General features: G+C 42.0%; 1 protein-coding gene across 26 annotated transcripts in view; it reads left to right on the top strand.

Annotated features, from left to right (window-relative positions):
* The window catches only part of mapk8ip3 (mitogen-activated protein kinase 8 interacting protein 3), a 32,714-nt gene that overhangs the window by 3,359 nt on the left and 11,144 nt on the right, over positions 1-18,211 (top strand). For 5 of the 26 annotated variants that reach the window (XM_067476173.1, XM_067476182.1, XM_067476174.1 and 2 more), the window contains exons 2-18: positions 3,068-3,188; positions 4,407-4,477; positions 4,934-5,025; positions 5,650-5,673; positions 7,574-7,724; positions 8,866-9,097; positions 9,225-9,327; positions 9,981-10,099; positions 11,327-11,338; positions 11,862-11,879; positions 13,807-13,864; positions 14,509-14,661; positions 15,293-15,350; positions 16,133-16,284; positions 16,447-16,503; positions 16,596-16,766; positions 17,566-17,725. In XM_067476173.1, the coding sequence (XP_067332274.1) occupies positions 3,068-3,188; positions 4,407-4,477; positions 4,934-5,025; positions 5,650-5,673; positions 7,574-7,724; positions 8,866-9,097; positions 9,225-9,327; positions 9,981-10,099; positions 11,327-11,338; positions 11,862-11,879; positions 13,807-13,864; positions 14,509-14,661; positions 15,293-15,350; positions 16,133-16,284; positions 16,447-16,503; positions 16,596-16,766; positions 17,566-17,725 (1,752 nt within the window). The remainder of the gene's footprint in view (positions 1-3,067; positions 3,189-4,406; positions 4,478-4,933; positions 5,026-5,649; positions 5,674-7,573; positions 7,725-8,865; positions 9,098-9,224; positions 9,328-9,980; positions 10,100-11,326; positions 11,339-11,861; positions 11,880-13,806; positions 13,865-14,508; positions 14,662-15,292; positions 15,351-16,132; positions 16,285-16,446; positions 16,504-16,595; positions 16,767-17,565; positions 17,726-18,211) is intronic. The other 21 variants (XM_067476193.1, XM_067476194.1, XM_067476195.1 and 18 more) reach the window with 14 other exon arrangements.

The following is an 18,211-nucleotide window of genomic DNA, read 5'->3' as shown; positions in this document are numbered from 1 at the left end:
TATCCAGGAAGGGTTTTTTTTTTTTTTTAGTTTGGATGCTAAACATTTCGAGCTTTGACTGGACTTTGTTTGGATTCTTCCTGCAAAATCTAGCTTTCAAGTCAGCACAATATTGCACCTTATTCTCTTCAACCAAATTAGGATTTCAGGAGACAACCACTACCAGGTTCTTCAGCTTCTTTATTTCTAAACGCTTCGGTGCAAAAAATAAACAGAAACAATTTAGTCGGACTGAGAAGGGGGTATAATGGGGGATGGGACGATGTCTGGTGGGTGGGGAATTATAGGAAATCAATGATACGCCGAGGAAGCCTGGCACTGTAACCTAATTTGTGCTTATGAGAAGCAGAGACACAGCAGAAAGAAACAGACTGAGGCCTTGCAAAGCTGCAGCATAAGTGAGAGACTACCGTCCTGGTCGGACAGAGGCGAACAGTAGGAGGAGAAGAAAACAGAGAGAGCAGCAAGACACAGGGAGCAACGAGCGAAAAAGTGGCTCAGATTACGATGTTATTAGTCTGTAGCTGAGGGTAAACAAAGGCACCGGCGTCTGTCTCTGCTTGCAATGCCTCATCACCACATACTCAAGATGACCGTAATTACAGTAATGTTTACAATGTTGACCATTGCTCTGGGGCCACACGCTGAAACAGTCACACCTCTGTGAGCGCGACGGCGGTAAAAGATTAATGATATCTGCCTCTGCCTTATCCAAACACACACTTATCTTATGCCGATTGGGGAGTTAGCGTGAAATCCACGGATTCTCAGTCTGTGCAGTGAATGTGATCGCAAAGCCGTTTAACTGACAGCGTTTCCTCATGATTGAGAGACGCCACAGACTTTATGCTGTATTATCTTAATGCTGCTCCCACTTCATCCTCTCCCAAACAGCTGTGACCACAGTGCAGTCAAACACACCCAGGGAAGCACATTAGCTCCACTGAGTCATCACAAGGCGCCTTCATGAATTATTCACACTACACAGAGTAACGGGGGGATTTTGTCCTTTCGGAAAATGCACCACTCACCCTGTGTCTGTGCTGTAGTAGCCACAGATGTTTGCTGCAGGAAAAGGCAGTGGTTCAGGGGAGCACATTTGAAGGGTGTTCCTGTAATCCAGGGACACGTTTTTTTTGGTTTTTTTTGTGAACAAAGGAAGTAATTGGGAGTATTTTGCAAAAAAAAAACACAGCAAATATGAGCAGAAACATCTGTGTTTGGTGTGAACCCTTATATGAACTGTTATGAGACACAGATACGCAGCTGTGTCAGATTCTTTATTTGATGTGTGAAAACCCCATTTCCAGACCAGGTGGTACCCTGTGTACAATGTAAATAAAATGTGAATGCAATGATTTGGAAATCATTTAAAACCTCATATTTCGACTGTAAATAGCCTAAACTTAAAGGGAGCCTTCACTCATATTGCCCTTGCTTATTTTAGTTCTAGTTTGGGTATAAATGAATGCCATTAAACGTTCCTCTGACGTCCCTATTTACCTCTAGCTGAAAACCTCCAGATGACATCACTTGGGAGGAACGTTGAGTTCAGATCGTGGTATCTTGTTGCTCACACTATGGAGCTTGTGATCATGGTCACCCTGCTATTACGGATGACATCATCTGAACTCCTAAATATGAAAAACTCCTCCGGTTGCTGTCATCTGGAGGAACTTTTTAGCGTGAAGCAGAGAAATGTTTTAAAGTCGGATGGTACATTTAAACCTTTTACTAAACCCAAAGAAAACAAGTTGAAAATTATTGCACTTTAATATGTCACATACCTCCGTTGTTGTATTTTTGTGTCATAATGCTCCGTATGATTTCAGAGTATAAGGGGATTCCGGTGTTATTCAATTAAAAGTCAGAGAGCCCATCTATACATTACATTATCACATGAAAAAATATTTCTCTAACTTAAATCCCCAATTCCAAAAAGGTTGGGACGATGTGTAAAACCTAAATAAAAACAATGCAATGATTTGCAGATGTCATCAACCCATATTTTTTCACATGGAACATAAACAATATATCAGATGGTGAAACTGAGTCATTTCTTGGAAAATATTAGCTAATTTTGACTTTGATGGCAGCAACACATCTCAAAAAAGTTGGAACAGGAGGATGTTGACCATTGTGTAGCATCCCCTCTTCTTTTGCATTGACTGCCATCCGGACATTGTCGGAATCATGTCTGTTTTTAATGCAGTGCCACGGCACTGTAGATGATGAAATACTGAAATTGGTTGTAATTTTCTGTTGAGAAATATTATTCTCATGGTGTTGGACCATGTTGGCAATTGAGCTCATTAGTTCTAAAATATTCCTTTTCCACTCTTTTGTTGCCCCATGCGTTGATGACATCAAATTGAAAATGAGCAAACATTTTTCAAAATAGAAACTTCTCAGCTTCAACAACGGAAACATTTGAAATCTTTGTTTTATTGACAATCAGAAGATCCTTTCAATTATTTGCAAATCATTGCATTTTCTTATTATTTACATTTCACACCATGTCCCAACATTTTTGCAAATGGGTTTTGTACATGTAGTTTTCAATTATTCAACCCTGCGTATGACGGAAATGACTCAGGGATTGTTGTTGTTCGATTTGTTTTAAAGACTGCAGGACATTAGTTGTACTTGCCTTTTCGTGTGGTGCATATCTGCTCCATATCCCCGTTTCCACGGTTTCCCTGCAGTCAGAGGATTATGGTATTAAGATTCAGGGACTTGCTGCCCTGAAAAAGGACGTCATTGTGAACAGCTTTATTGTTTAAAAAAAAAAAAAAAACCCAAACAGGGAATGTGAAATCTGTGTTTGCCTCTTCCGGTCTACAAATTGAGGGTTTGTGAGCAGAGTTCATAACATTACTTTATTATAAACCAAACACCGCTGGTTGACATCACACAACACACACGGGAAACCAGCACTTTCTTACTGTTTGACAAATGAGCCCAGAATAATCCACTTCTTTCAATGTTATTTCTGTTCAATGGTTGGTCAAAATAAATCATTGATGTAGAGAATTGATTCCTGTGTCACTGGTGTGTCTTTCATCAGAAATTCATTGAATTCGAGGATGCGCTGGAAGCTGAGAAGAAGGAGCTGCAGATGCAGCTGGACTTTTTGGAGCTGCAGGGGAAACAGCTGGAGCTCAAGACAAAGAACTACTCTGACCAGAGTGAGTGGACAGAGGCCACATAATCTACTGTACCTGCAGCACCGACCTCGGAGAGTTGGTTAAAGTTTAGTTTGTATTGTTCAATTAATGCAGTAGATGCAAAACGTAAGAATACAGTTTAATTGTAGTTTAATTGTAGCCTTGTAGTTTTCTGTGCAGTTTTCTTTTATTCTCTATCTGTGCTGAAAGGAGGATCCGTTGTTAGGTGGATATCCTCGTCTTAGTTTGAAGAAGATCGCACCTTTTTACAACAAATATTCCTTCTCTTTCATTATTTCCTCTCATTCTTGGCGCTGAAAATCAATCAGGTTGCAGTTTACATCAATGTGCATCCAGACTCAGAGCTTTAAAAGTTCATCAGAGTCCAAGTGGATATTTGAACCAGGTGAAATGAAATTCCTCTCAGGTGTTCCTAAAATGTTGAAATTTCAAGAATGGGACACATTTGATGATTTCGCCATGAGCTTTGACCTTTGATCACAAAATTCTAATCAGTTCATCCTTAAGGCCAAGTAGACCTTCCCTAAAGAGGTTCTGAGGAACTGTATCACGTCCACATGTGTAGTTCAGACATGAAAATATAATGGTTGTTTTAAAATTACCGGTAAACGCAAACCTTCATGTCACTGACATACGTGGAAGCATTGTGTGTTGGGATTGTCCATTTGTCCTTCTCATTCTTGTCAGTGCTATATCTCAGGAATATGTTAACGTAATTTATTTCAAATTTAACACAAATGTCCACTTGGCTCAAGGATCACCTGCTAAGGCTTAAGTAGTCAGTAGTCAAAGCTCAAGGTCACTATGACCTCGAATCCCTCCCATTCTTCTGAATGCGATATCACAGGAAGACCTTCGTGGAATTTCTTCAAATCTGGACGGAAAGATGAACTGATCAGATTTGTGGTCAAAGTCGCTGTGAATTCATGTCCATCCCGTTCTTGTCAACACTGTATCTCAGAAACGCCTGTAGGGAATTTAATTACCTTTGGCACCAACTCCACTAGGTCACATGGATGAACTGATTAGAATATGGGTCTGAAGAGACGTGCAGGTAAACTCAAATTAACCTTTTTATCATGTATCTACTGTATGCACTGTAATTAGTGACAGATTCAAATGTCACAGGTGGAAAATCTGACATTTGAATTGGGCTATTTTCACCTTGTCTCAGTCTCTCCTGGTCTCTTGCTACTGAACTGTTTGTGTGTCTCACAGTCACTCGGTTAGAAGAGCGAGAATCGGACATGAAGAAAGAGTACAACGCTCTGCACCAGCGTCACACCGAGGTGAGAACAAACCCTGTAAAATAACACTGTTTGACTTAATCGTTCAGTAACGAAACATACTCACTTTTTCTTCTGGCTTCTCACGTGTAATGTCATGGTTACAATCTAAATATTGTACAACATTACAAAAACAGATACACGTAAGAATGTTAGCAAAAAACTGAAACACTAAAGACGAAAGCATTCAATAAGATGAGTGCCTTCTTTGAAGCATTGAAAATATTATTTTATCACATTTTTCCCATTTTCCCCCATTTTAATTCACATTATTAATTCACATTATTCAGATAAGTGACTGTTCTGAGATTCCAACATTCCGTAGATTTTGTTATTAATTCGCCGAATTCATAATTCGTCCAGCTTCTTTACTTATCGGCACAGTGTATCTGTCATCCTGAAACTAATCGTTTCCCTGTTTTCTCTCACGTCGTCTGTCCTCCTCGTCGTGGATCTCAGATGATTCAGACGTACGTCGAGCACATAGAGCGGACCAAACTGCAGCAGACGGGGAGCAACAGCCAATCAGAAGCCCCCGGCTGTGGACGAACGTGAGTGCTTTGATGCGTGTTGTTGCGACTGTAATTGTCTTTGTGTGCGTTTGAACTGTAACTTTCAGCCATCATCTCGTTGCTAATGTTTCTCGTGCTGCTCTGAATGTATTTTCCTTCTCACGCGTCAACATGTTCATTATGTTTGACGCTGCTGCATCCCTCTGACCAAGAGGAGTAGAAATACACAAAAAAGAAAACCTGTCAGCCATTATGAGCCTCGCAGGGAACAATTAGAAACTGAAGAAAGTTGATTTGCCAGCCTCCCTTGTTCAGTGATTTACCAAGACGTGAATAATGAATATTTATGCAGCGAGATGAGGACTGGGACATCTGGTGCAGCCCGTGTGGCTGAGCTGCAGATTAGGTGCCTGCTCCAACATCTTCCCTGTAAAAAAAAAACAAACTCAACTCAGCTACATTGTCTGGTAAAAAACATCGTAATTCTACAAATCTCCATCTGCTGGATACAGTAGAAGAGGGATTTGTGTGATGCACAAGTGTGTGTGTGTGTGTGTGTGTGTGTGTCGTTTCATTTGTTGTGGCATCTTCCTGTCTCCTGTCTCTCTCTAATCAGTGTCTGTCTGTCTTGCTGATTTGCTCTCTGTGCTGCCGTTTGCACAGTCAACGCCACACATGGAGGAAAAGGTAAATGTCCCAAACTGCCCTCACACCTCTTTCGTAAACCGGCCTGCCTGGACTTTTTAATATGACTAAAGATTGATGTCCCCCCTCATGATTTTGCTATCCCTCAACACCTTGTATCAAGAAACATTTATTAGTTATTCTTGCCCTAATAACTTTTAAACTATCCAACCACACATTTGGATAATTAAGGACCCCATGTTTTCCAATTTTGTCCACCTACCTTCTCCTCTGTCTCTGTCATGTGTTTGTGTCAGTTCATCCATGTGTTTGTCCGCCTGTCCTGCTTGTCTGCCTTTCCGTGTCGAAGAAATGAAAAAGATAACGAATGAATATGAAAGTGTCTTGCGCAGTTCTTTGTATGACGTGGTCAAAGGAATGAGGAATGCACATCTGGTGTTTGAAGCGGTAGATGTTGGACTGCATGCCCTCAGGGCCCTCCTTGTTTCTGATTGTAGGTCTTGTGAGTTACCTGTGTCCTTCTTGCCCCAGAATGTCCATTCCTGTCTTGTTCTCTGCATTTCCGTTGCTCTCGTTTGCAACGGGACCCAATGCAGGCAATTTGCTCGGTGCTCGGGTTTTCTCACAAAGGCCACAAATGTCCCTTTGAGTACAGTTTCTCAATAATTCTTAAAGAGGCAAGGAAAAAAACTTTTCTCAAAATGTTTAACGTTTCCCCGTTTGACCATTAATGTATACACAGATGTGTATACATGGAAGTAACAAGTAAAGACGGACGTATTTAAGAACTTACCACTACTACCACCTCATGGGGAAAAACAGTGACACGCTCTCTCTCTAGCGGTGCACAGACAGACAGTGTGACTCATAATCTGTGCTTTGCTGATTATATTGTGGCCCAAATAATGAGAGCGAGAATTTTTCGATGTTTGTGTAAACACTTTGTTCCCTTAATTTCCCAGTAAATTAAAGTAAAGTCCACCAGGGTTGCACGGTTTGATGTGGACTTTCAGTCCGAATTCGCAGTTTAAGCCACAGTATGAAACTAGTTGTCTGTCTTTGTATCAATCAGAGAAGGTCGAGGTCATGTTTCTGTTTGATTTGTAGCGTTTGGTTGTAAAGCACTTTGATATGTTGTGATTTTCATAAGAATGAATACCCAGGGGACTGGGGGGGGGGGATGTTTGGGGTAATGCCAGCATATTGTAGCTTAATTAGTTGTGCTTAAGTCTAGAAGTACAGGTCCCACACAAGTTCCATCCAGGCAAGTTTCAGGTTTAACGATGCTGAGGTTGTAGCTTTCATTAACCTTCACCTGTTAAACTTCTCTGCTAAAAGTAAAGACGTTAGTCAGATTCTAAGACGTCTAATGACGTTTAACGCCATTCATGAGCAGGTACCGGGCTGAAAGTAAAACCACAGAAGGCAAGTTGAAAATCAGTAAAGTCGTCCTTCAAGTTTCAGTTTCAATTGTGGGACAAAGCACGTAGGAAGAACTACTGTTTGTATTCATAGATCCCGAATGATTTTTCTGGAAGTTCAAAATCCACATGTTTAAGAGTTCCAAAATATTTGGGTAAACAAAAATTATCATAAAAGATTGTTGTGATTCCTCTCGCACATCGTTGATTGGGCCACAGCTAATGGTTTTGCCCTCTTTCGGTTGGGTTAAGTTTCTTTTCAGCCTGATGACATGGTTGTAAATCCTCCTCAGTTCATCCAGTATGTTTTATCAAATCCTTAAATTAAAGCTGGCAGTCTTCAGTTCTCTCCACAACGAGCTAAAATGATGAAAACCGACTTCCTGTGCAAATATATGTGAACCTGACTGTGACCTTAGTCCAGACTGAGACTTTGTGAGACGGACCCCTGGAGAGGAGTAATGAAATGCTAAACAAATAACTCACAGTATGTCTCCACCTGTCTGTGTCTCCTCTGCCAGCAGCAAAGCGGAGCGCCCACCGTCGTTGAGCCTGTACCCCAGCGGCGAGGGCATGGTACGTGGGGGTTTCGGGGGGGCTAGGATGATGCCCGGGAAAGACACCTGGCAGGTCAGCGAGCTGGGCCAGTCTACCTTCAGCTCTGCCTATCAGGTGGGACAGACAGCAGCCCTGTCTTCCTGCACCACCACCACCACCACCGCAGCCTGGGGAGGGGCCGGCCTTAACGCTGCCCGACACCCATATGGACCCCCTCCCTTCCCACGCCTGCTTGCGTCACGTTAGAGGAAACTTGGGAAATCACATCAGTTGGGAATCTTTAATGTCAGATATGTTGACCCAAGCAAGCCGGGGACCATGCTTTTGGTTTTTCCTAGTTTTCTCTATAAATGTTATTTAATTTCACGGTCGTAGAGCTTTGACGTGTGTCCTCATGTTTCCTTTCAGCCTGTGTGAAGTGTCTTCTGTTTTGTTTTTTGTTTTATTTTTAACTATGCTACATGTGAGTCTATGATATATATGATGCTTTATGTGCTGTATATGCCAAGCCCTGTCTAACAAAGTGAAAACAAAAAAAGTGCAAAAAGTGCAAAAAGTAAAGGTTTGGACAGGTAGTTTGGACGTCACAATAAAAGTCCTGAAAGTTTTCCAGTTTAGCAGTGTGAGTATAAACAGAGGGTGGTAGAAGTGTCTCCAGATGCTCTTAAATGTAGTTAGTAGCGATAAAATAAGCAGATGGTCGAGGCTGCCTGAGAAATTAATATTCATTCAGAATGAATTTCACATTTATGCTCCAAACGGCAAACAAACGTTCAGATGTTGAAAAATGTGGAGGTGGAAAAATGTCCAGTAGTTACTCCAAACTAAGGGGTCAGCGATTTGTGTTACCGTGGAGACTTGATGTGAAACAGAAACGGCAGCTGATTTTAGCCCCTTTACATCCAGACAGCTGCTTCATCAGTATTAACAGGTTTCAGTTTGTTATATCTACATCTGCAAAGTGACTAAAAGTGTCAAACAGATGTAGCAAAGTAAAAAGAATATTTCCATCTGCAGTCACAATACAACCATCTCATAGTATTTGGGTAGAATACTAGAGTAAATGTACTTTTACTTTAACTATTGATCAAAACTTTAAACTTTTCAAACTTAAGAATGTCGTCATATTATCTTTATCTGGCATCATAAAACATACAGTCACTTCAGGTGTGACAGGTATGAAGTTAGTTAGAAAGTTATGATGCTCATGTGATGTTTGTCTCTCACTCCCTTGTGATCGCTGGTGTGCGTGAAGGAGGATGGATCTGAGTCGGACTCGGTGGCGGCCACACCCAGCAGCACGGGCAGCAAGTCCAACACGCCCACCTCCTCCGTGCCCTCCGCCACGGTCACCCCCATCAACGAGGGCATCGTGATGCACTCGGATTGTGACGTGACGCGGGCTGGGAACCGCAGGAAGACTGCCAAGAGGCTCAGCCGGAACATGGAGGTGCAAGTGTCCCAGGAGACCAGGAATGTCAGCATCGGTGAGAGATGCTGAGGCCCAACCCGGATACCCCCAGTTTTCAGTGATGCAACGTGCAAAAAACACATCATCCGGATGTTTATGGTCATAAAACATAGATGTAATGTGTTTCTGTCGTGTTTTTTCAGGTATGGGAAGCAGCGATGAGTGGTCCGAGTTCCAGGAGATCATTGATTCTACCCCAGAGCTGGACATGTGTGTGGACCCCCGAGTGTACGGAGGAGGAAACAGGTGCAATCACACAGCATTTAAAAAAAAAACAACTTGATCAATATTTATTTGATATTTACTCAAGTTATTGAAAGAGGCTCAAACCCGAGCACATTATTATAAAATAATTAATTATTATTATAAAACAGTTAAAACATTTTAATTGAGGACCATGTCTTTTGATGCCGTTGAATGACAGAGCAGGTTTTATAATCACTATTTTTAGAACAGATTATTTAAATATACGCTTATATAATAATGTTGAGGATGATGATAAAAATAAGGTGTTGTCATTGACATCATGATTTCTTTTTGCGACATGAGAGCGAAAAGTGTTCATATTCCTCAAAATAAATGACCACACACACAACACAAAAATGTAACTACAACTATCACAAAATCCTAAAAAACCTCAGTTAATACAACTTTACAATTCCCTGGAGAAATTCAGAATTCTAAGCTGAGGCTAGACTGCAGTGCATTAATAATATTCATATAATATGAATAAATGATGTTAGATCTCATCACTTGGGACACAAACATCTACATGCTCCTATGAACACAGCAAAGGGCCAACGACTGCTTTTCTTAAAACTCTCAGCTTCAGCCATATTTTGATTGAAATGGCTGCAATACATGTCATTTTCTCATGAAATATTGTGTGCGTGCTTCAGCCCCTCCCAGGGCATAGTGAACGAGGCCTTCGGCATCAACACCGACTCCCTCTACCACGAGATCAAAGACGCCAAGTCCGACATCATTGGAGATGTGGATGCAGGCGCCGAGCTGCTAGGTACGAACGGCTGCTCCATTTCTTTCTTTACTGGTTTCGTTGCCGCCCTGAGGTTAAACGGCGCAGCAGAAACGTTGTGCCATCGAGTCGAAAAGCAAAGGAACTGCGCTGATTAAGGAACCTTGAAGCCATTGTGTTCCAGCATTCCACTTTGGAAAGTTACTTCATGATATCGATGCAGATGCATGTGCTTTTGCTGCGGGTTATTGCAGGGCAGGAGCTTCACGTTAGGCTGCGCTGCCTGTGTTTGCGTTGCATGGCCGAGGCTGGAGCTCACTCATCCTGCATCACTGCACATCCTGGAAAAAAAAAACCTAAACGATCTCAGCTGTGCGTTTGTTTCTGATCTTATGTTTGTTTCACTTGCTAGTTTTTTTTTTGTTTGTTTGTTTGTTTTAATCAAGCAGAGGCACATTTAGTGCAGCCTATTTCAACCCGTTTTTTAGTTTGTGTTACTTTGTGTTTATATCGTTATCATACACTCTCCTCCAAAAGTTCTGGAACAACATGGCTAATTCGTTTGTTCTTGACATACGCTGATGACATTTTGCTTTCAGATCAAAAGATTCATGTGAGACAAAATTTCAGCTTTTATCTGACGGTATTTACACTTCGATTCATTAAACCACATATAAATTTAAATCAGCAAAAATATTGGAACATGTGAGTGAATGTTGTTTAGATAAATGGATCCAAGTGTCGGCTCCTGGTGTCACCTGTTAGTTTTACTTTTGAAGACTGTGTTGTTTAAAGGACAAGATGGTAAAGCTACATAAAGACCAGAGAGCTGTCTATGGGAGAGACAAAACAACATTTCATTCGAAGAAAAGAGAAAACCCCAAAACAACCTGCACAGCGCAGGAATAAATATAGTACCGGGAAAAAAAAAGCTGAAGTTCTGAACCTGCTTCTCGTCTTTCGATCTTAAACCCAAATGTCTTTAGGGTGCAGCAGAAAACTATTTTCCAACACTTTTGGATGAGACGTAATAATTTATGCAAGTAATTTACATATTTATAGCCAGCGTTCACACACTTTCATGTGGATTTTGTTCATTTTTAATGTTGGATTTAGGTTCTTTTGGGTTTTGATTCATTGAGATGTATGGAAATAGGAAGTGACATTTTGACCTCGTCTTCTTGTCCATTTGTTAACCTCTCTCACCCATTTCTTTCTCCCCCCCCCCCCCCCCCCCTTTTTATGTGCTTCTGCTGGTGACACCCATAGGCGAGTTCTCAGGTGTGTATCTGAACACGCATCGGTTGGTATCTGTTGTCTTTTTACTCTCTCGACTCCTCTCTGCTCTCCAAACTCTGCAGGTAACACTAGATGCTAATCACCTCACACAAATCAGATATAATCACTTTAATGTATTTTTAATGATCAATTTCTTGCTCGGGCAAGTCATTGACTATTTGGAAACTTGCCGTATGCAATAGATTTTTATTCCTGTTCCTGTGAAGTCACACGGACATAAGTGTAATGATCAGTGATTATTGTTTAAAGACTTCTTGCATTTCATCCCAGGGGTTTCAATGAGCCAAAAAATACCCTCAGTGGTCAGTGTCCTACAAATTTGATTAAATTGTCTGTTGGGTCGCACAAACATTCTCCATCCTTGGCCGTGAATAAAAACGAGGGACAGTTTTATGTTACCTTCAGCCACTGCTGCTCTTCAGGTCCAAACTAATAATTACTTATCAGCGTCCTCTCTCTTCCCTTTTTCTTCTCTCCTTTCTGCTTCTTCTTCTCTTGCCTCCAGTCCGTGATGATTTCTTCGGTAAGCCCCTCCCCCACCCCCCCACTTGCCTCATGGTCACATTTCTTTGCTATGTCATCCCCCAGCCTCCAGCTGTCACCTCCCTCTGGTTGCTCCTTTATGTTTTTGTGTGGCTTTATATTTCGAATTTGTGCAACCTTTGCATCTCACGTGCTTTGTTTTTTTAAGAAGAGTTCCTGTGAATGCAAATGCTCTGCCACTGGTGGTGACCCTTATTAGAATATTACAAACGGGGCCATGGCTTAGTAGGAGACGCCTGACCTCAGCTACACCGTCATCACTGTGAGCTGAATGTCCCCACAGGGATCAATGAAGTAGTTTACAAAAATGGCTATTGAGGGTTAAAAAGTGCAACATTTTGAATCGGGAAAAACTGTGTTGGGCGACAAAGAGGCTAAGTGGTGAACACCTGTTTTTTTTTTGAGTGCACTATAGCTGCAGACAACGTCTACCGTCACAAGATGTTTCAGAAACACACTGGGCGGCCAAAAAGAAAGTCACACACTCAATATTTTTGTTGGACGATATTAGTCTTTGATTACGGGACACTCGCTGTGGCTCATGCAATGTCAAAACATTTATTTCCATCCAGAGCTGCAGTAATGTTTTGCGTAAATTCTTCTAAAGGAACATCCTAAAGACTCTCCGTGGGGGTTAAGGTCTGGACTCTCATGATGTGAGAAATGATGTCTCATGCTCCCTGAACCACTTGTTTCACAAGATCATTTGTCCAAGTTGCCCACTGAAACATAATAATCACTGCATTAGTTATCCAGGCTTTTCACTATTTGATTAGGTCAAATCCAGGGTTTAAGATCAAAGTATAGATATCAGTCAAATGTTCAGAATTTCATCTTTATTTGATGCTTTTTACATCTCGATACGTGTAAACACCTTGAACTGCAGCCCCTCTTGTATGAGACCACCATGCATTGGCCTGGCTGCACAGGCCCAGGAATCCAAGTGATGCAAACTTACCACACACACATACAGGAGACACAAAATGGCATTTCATTGTACACCTTGTATGTTTAATGACACATAAAGCAATTTACCATTTATGCAAAACGAACACAATAAAACACCGAACAACTTAAACGGCTACTTGTCGAGACACAGAATCACAAAAACAATACGAAACGATACTGAAAACTGCCGAAAAGAGAAGTAAAACTACCACAGAGACGCTGAAAAACCACGTCTCCACGTAAATCACGTCCCTATTGATCTCAAACCCAAACGTATTCAATGAAGAAGCTGGTGAATTAGCCTTTGTGTGGCATGAAAACAGAAACCCTGCAAAATGTCCAAATAGCATGGAACCACTTTCTGTTCTCGTGCTGTTTGCTTTTATTTTTCCCAAGTCTGACATTGTTCTCTGCTCAAGTTTTGTGCGCTTGGCTGATGTTGCACAGTGCCTGCTGCTTCCACGTAAATGTTTCAGTTCATTTCGAGCAGTGATCACGATTTAAGAGCAAAATAATGAATTGCTTGAGTTTTTGAAAGCACTAAGAAATGCTCTAAAGACTTCTACTGGGCCAAACTGCTTGTTCTCACCTGCTCAGTTTCATGATTGTTTACTTGTTGTTGTCCCAGTATTTAATAAGGAACATTCCTCTGTTAACCTGACTGAGCATCTTAATTAATGCCAGAGGTTAAAATAATATTCTCCCCTTTAATTTTAATTTAACCATTAAACATTTTGTTCATGTATAAACATTTCATGTTCTTGTCTCTTGGCAGACTCTTGCCTGAAAGACTAGAGAAATGCATTTTGTTTGTCAGTCAGTGGATTGATTGATTGATTGATTGATTGATTGATTGATTGATTGATTGATTGATTGATTGATTGATTGATTGATTGATTGATTGATTGTGCTCTGCGTGGTGTGATTTCGAATAACGGACATGGCTGTGACTGTTTCAGGGATGGGGAAGGAGGTGGAGAACCTGCTGACGGAGAACAAACAGCTCCTAGAGACCAAGTAAGAGACACAGAGAGTCCAAATGTCTACTTAAAAGGGATCATTTTTTAGAATGAAAATCCAAATGTTTAAGTAAAGTATAACTGCTTAAATTGTACACAAATACTGAGGCAGAGATACTTTCCAGCACTGTAATCATTGATGCATTAACTGGTAAAGTTGAGGCTAATTTGAAGAACTTCACTGTACTTCAACTGTACTGCCAGGTAGTTAACCTGTGGTCCATCTATATTTACAGGATGAGACCAGCAAATGTAACTATTGCCAGGCACAGTTAAGAAAACTCGGCAGTATTTGGATTTTGTCTTGGTGTCAGGTGCAAACACGTAATCCATAATAGGGGGGGGGGGGGGGGGTTATACCTACTAAATACCTGCTAAATCTGTCAGATAACCAGTGGAGGAGAAAGAACAGTATTTTCAGCACAAATGTAGTGAAATAAAATTCTAAAGCACAGGAACCTCAACACTGTTCTCAAGTGCAGTTCTCCAGTAAATGTTCCTGCACTACTATCGTGTTTCAGTCCAAGATCAGCATGAGTTTTCTCTGGTGGGTCCATGATGGATGCTTTATCACTCAGGCATGAAAAGTCCAGCTTGTTTTGATAACGTACTCCCTCCTCATCGCCGCCCTTTGCTCGACAGAAATGCTCTCAACATTGTAAAAAACGACCTCATTGCCAAAGTGGACGAGCTGTCGTCGGAGCAGGAGGTGCTGAGGGAGGAGCTGGAGGCGGTGAGGCAGTCCAAGAACAAAGTGGATGCCAAAGTCAAGGAGCTGGAAGAAGAACTCAAGAGGTGGATGTCAGTTTTTTTTGTTTGTTTGTTTTTTGGTTTTTGGTTGTTTAATTATCCAGGTTGAAGCACAGAGCAACACAAGAGTCACTGGTGAGAACTAAGTCTGAACTCTGATCTAAGCTTATCTGTGTCCAGACTATTGCAATGTGCTCTGATTTCCCATGTTAATAATTCAGTGCTCACGCAGCGAAACAGCAGAGAAATCTGAAAGCTTGTTCTTAGCTGAGTAGTGATTCAGTTACAGGAGAAAAGTGGAGGTTAGAGAGTCGTGCGAACATTGTCTTAGAAAGTCTCAGCTCGCTGTTTTGTTTTTCCTCGGTTTCTCTCTATTTTACAGCGCTGCACATTTTTAATGTTTCTGCTTTACCCGATGTTCAGATGTGTTTCAGAGAAAAACACTTGACTTACTGCAGCAGCTTGTTTGTGCCTTTGACCTCCGTTAAAGCTAACGTGGTCCGAGATTCTCTTCCCATGAAGCTGAAAAGGGTCAAACTCACCTGGACCCGGTTCCAGACCCACGGCTGTATTTTCAAAGGATAAAATAAGAAAGTTCACCTGCGATCTGCAAAGAGACACAGTTGATACCGAGCTGAGTAGAAACAAACTCATTTTTTGTGCCTTTGTGTTGCAGGTTAAGAGCAGAGGCTCTCGGGGCATCGCGGGACTCCAAGGATGAAGGAGGGGATGATGTGAGTGAAACAGGGCTTGGGTCTTTTTTTTTTTTTTTTTTTTTTTTTGTAATTCAAATATATATTAGGTTTTCTAATAAATAACAAACATAACACAAATGACCAAAAGCGAAGAACAAGCAACAAACCAAATCATCTCACCTGGGGAAGTAATTCAGGCAAACAAGACAGGACGTAAACATTAGAGCTCATAGGGCTCAGGAGGTGGAGCAGTCTACAAAAGTCCCAGGGTTGGATTCATGCAGGAGAGTGAATGGGTTAATGAGAAGCAGTGTAAAGCGCCTCATTTATCGTTTGCCAGAAGTCACCGAAACTTCCAGGATTAAATATGTTCACATATATCTTTTATATGCAAGTAAATAACAAGAAAAAAGAGCTTTTCGGTGGATTAAGGTGGATCCCTGCTGTGCGGGTGAACTTCTCATTTTCGTCTCTGCACTGTTTTCATTTACAGCTTCAGTTACAGAACTTTGCATCCTTTTATCAAAAGGTATTAAATTCCAGTGTGCACTGCTCAAAATAACAAACTCCACAAAACAAGGTCATAAACTGTATCTTTACAGCTGCACTACACATTAAAGTCTGACTCCCACCTGCTCGTCTACCAGTGTTTCCACTTTAACTTCTCGAGGTGACGGTGCTTAACCCCAGGTTTCCAAAAATATTCTAAACTTGTAGCTTCTTACAAGCAAGTAATATCCGAACATTACAAAACAGGAATCATAACCTGGAATCTCACTGCGTTTCGTCGTAGTCACGTCTCTTTGCTCTTCTGTTGGCAGTTCTCGTCTCCCATGCAGGACGGCGACATGACGATGACCCAGCGGCGACGGTTCACCCGGGTGGAGATGGCCCGCGTGCTGATGGAGAGGAACCAGTACAAAGAGAGGCTGATGGAGCTGCAGGAGGCCGTACGGTGGACCGAAATGATCAGGTAGACAACAAGAAAGAAGCTGTTTTTTTGATTTTTGGAATCACATCCAATTTACCTTTAATGTCATTTCGATAAAAATGTGAATTTGTCTGCTGTTGGACTTTTGTTGACAAATTCTGACATTGTACTGAACCATTCCTCTCTTTTTCTTTTAATTCTCAGGGCATCACGGGAGAGTCCTCCAATCCAAGAGAAAAAGAAATCCACCATCTGGCAGTTGTGAGATTCTGTTTTCGTGAAACTTAAACGATTAGAAACATCTGAAACTAACGATGCCCTGAAACCAAACCGTGTCTCTCTTCATCCACCAGCTTTGCACGTCTCTTCAGCTCGTCCTCCAGCCCTCCGCCCATCAAGAGGCCTTACTGCAGTGTCAACATCCACTACAAGTCCCCGTCTCCGGCCGGTTTCTCTCAGCGACGCAGTCACACCATGTGTCAGATCTCCACCTCCAACCGCACGCTGGAGTTCTTCCCTGAAGAGTGAGCAGCGAGCAGCGACGCACCTTCACTAAAACTTCCCACTCGAGCTCCTGCTCCCTGTGCTACACACTCCCGCACTGCTTACTCGCTTGTATCAGCAGAGCAAAAGCTGTTTGTTTAAACTTCACACTATATATTTAAAAAAAAAAAAAAAAAAAGCAAAATTACGACTAAAACCTGAAAACCATTGCACAGTTGAATGTTTAGGCAACAGGAGGGAACACGTCGGCATGCATGAGTCAAGCTGAGCACACACTATATTTATTTCATGTTCCTTTTTTTTTACAGCCTACAAATGCTACATGATAAAGAATCCGTCTATGAGCCTCAATTTGAAGCCAAGACCGATTATTAGACAATGGGTCCTGGGTGCAGGCAGCGGAGAGGCCCTCTACCCTTACTTTCTGCTCATTTTGTGTCCGTTTTTCTTCTTCTTTTGGTCATTTTGTCTTTTATTTTTGTCATAGTTTGTCAAATTTGTGAGTACTTTTAAATTTTTCTGTGGTCTATGAGCCGTAACGTTGGCGCCCTCGACCTCTCGGGGCCCCCGGGCCTGTGTCCGTTGGCCCGTTCAGTAATCCATGCCTGGTTTAAAGACCTCGCTTTAGCTTTGAACTAGGTTCAAGCTTTGTTAAAACACTAAGCCACTAACCCCAGAGCTGCTGCTTCTCTCATCTTCCTCGTCTCTCCATCTCTTCTTCTGTCTGTCTCTCGCTGCTGGCTGGCCAAGCTGCTAACGCTTCGCTTTTTCTCTCTCTCTCTCTTGTCTTCCGCTCTCTTCCCGTCCCGCCGCTTCCAGATTGGCCAATAACGGTGTTGCGTCTCTCCTCAGTGACTCGGCACTGTTGGCCCGCCGAGAGCAGCGGCGTGAACAGTACCGGCAGGTCCGTGAGCACATGCGGCGCGACGACGGCATCATGCAGGCCTGTGGCTGGAGCGTGCCGCCTCGCTTTAAACAGGTAGACACATCCACACACAGGTCGGAGACGCCTCCAGGTCTCCACATGCTCCACACGACAAATGCACACAAATAACAGAGAATAACCTCCACAGTTTGGCTGACTGGCTGCCAGTTGCAAAGCGGGGACTTTGGGAGCTTAAGCCTCAACAATAATAATAACTAAGTGTATTTGAACTTGAAAAAAACATGCATGAACAGTAGCAAATGCATCACTGGTATAACATTACAGGATAAACATGCTACTGTTCTGGATTCATCTACAAATCCCATGAAAAGACCAAACGCAAACCATGAGTAAACTTGTCTTTCACGATGTCTCTGACCTCCCTCCACTGCTGTCAGCCCGGTCCAGCCGTTCATAGTGAAATCTTTAAAAACATGTCATATTGTGTTTGCTATTAATTTGAAGACTTGCGAGCACTGTAAGTTTGAACAAAAAAGGAGTAAACAGGGGATTTTTTTGAGGGCTTCTTTCCAAAGCGGA

Source organism: Channa argus, chromosome 15 (assembly GCF_033026475.1).
Source record: "Channa argus isolate prfri chromosome 15, Channa argus male v1.0, whole genome shotgun sequence".
NCBI classification, from domain to species: Eukaryota; Metazoa; Chordata; class Actinopteri; order Anabantiformes; family Channidae; genus Channa; species Channa argus.
Note: the sequence above shows the minus strand (reverse complement) of the source record. Positions and strands in the feature narration are given on the sequence as shown.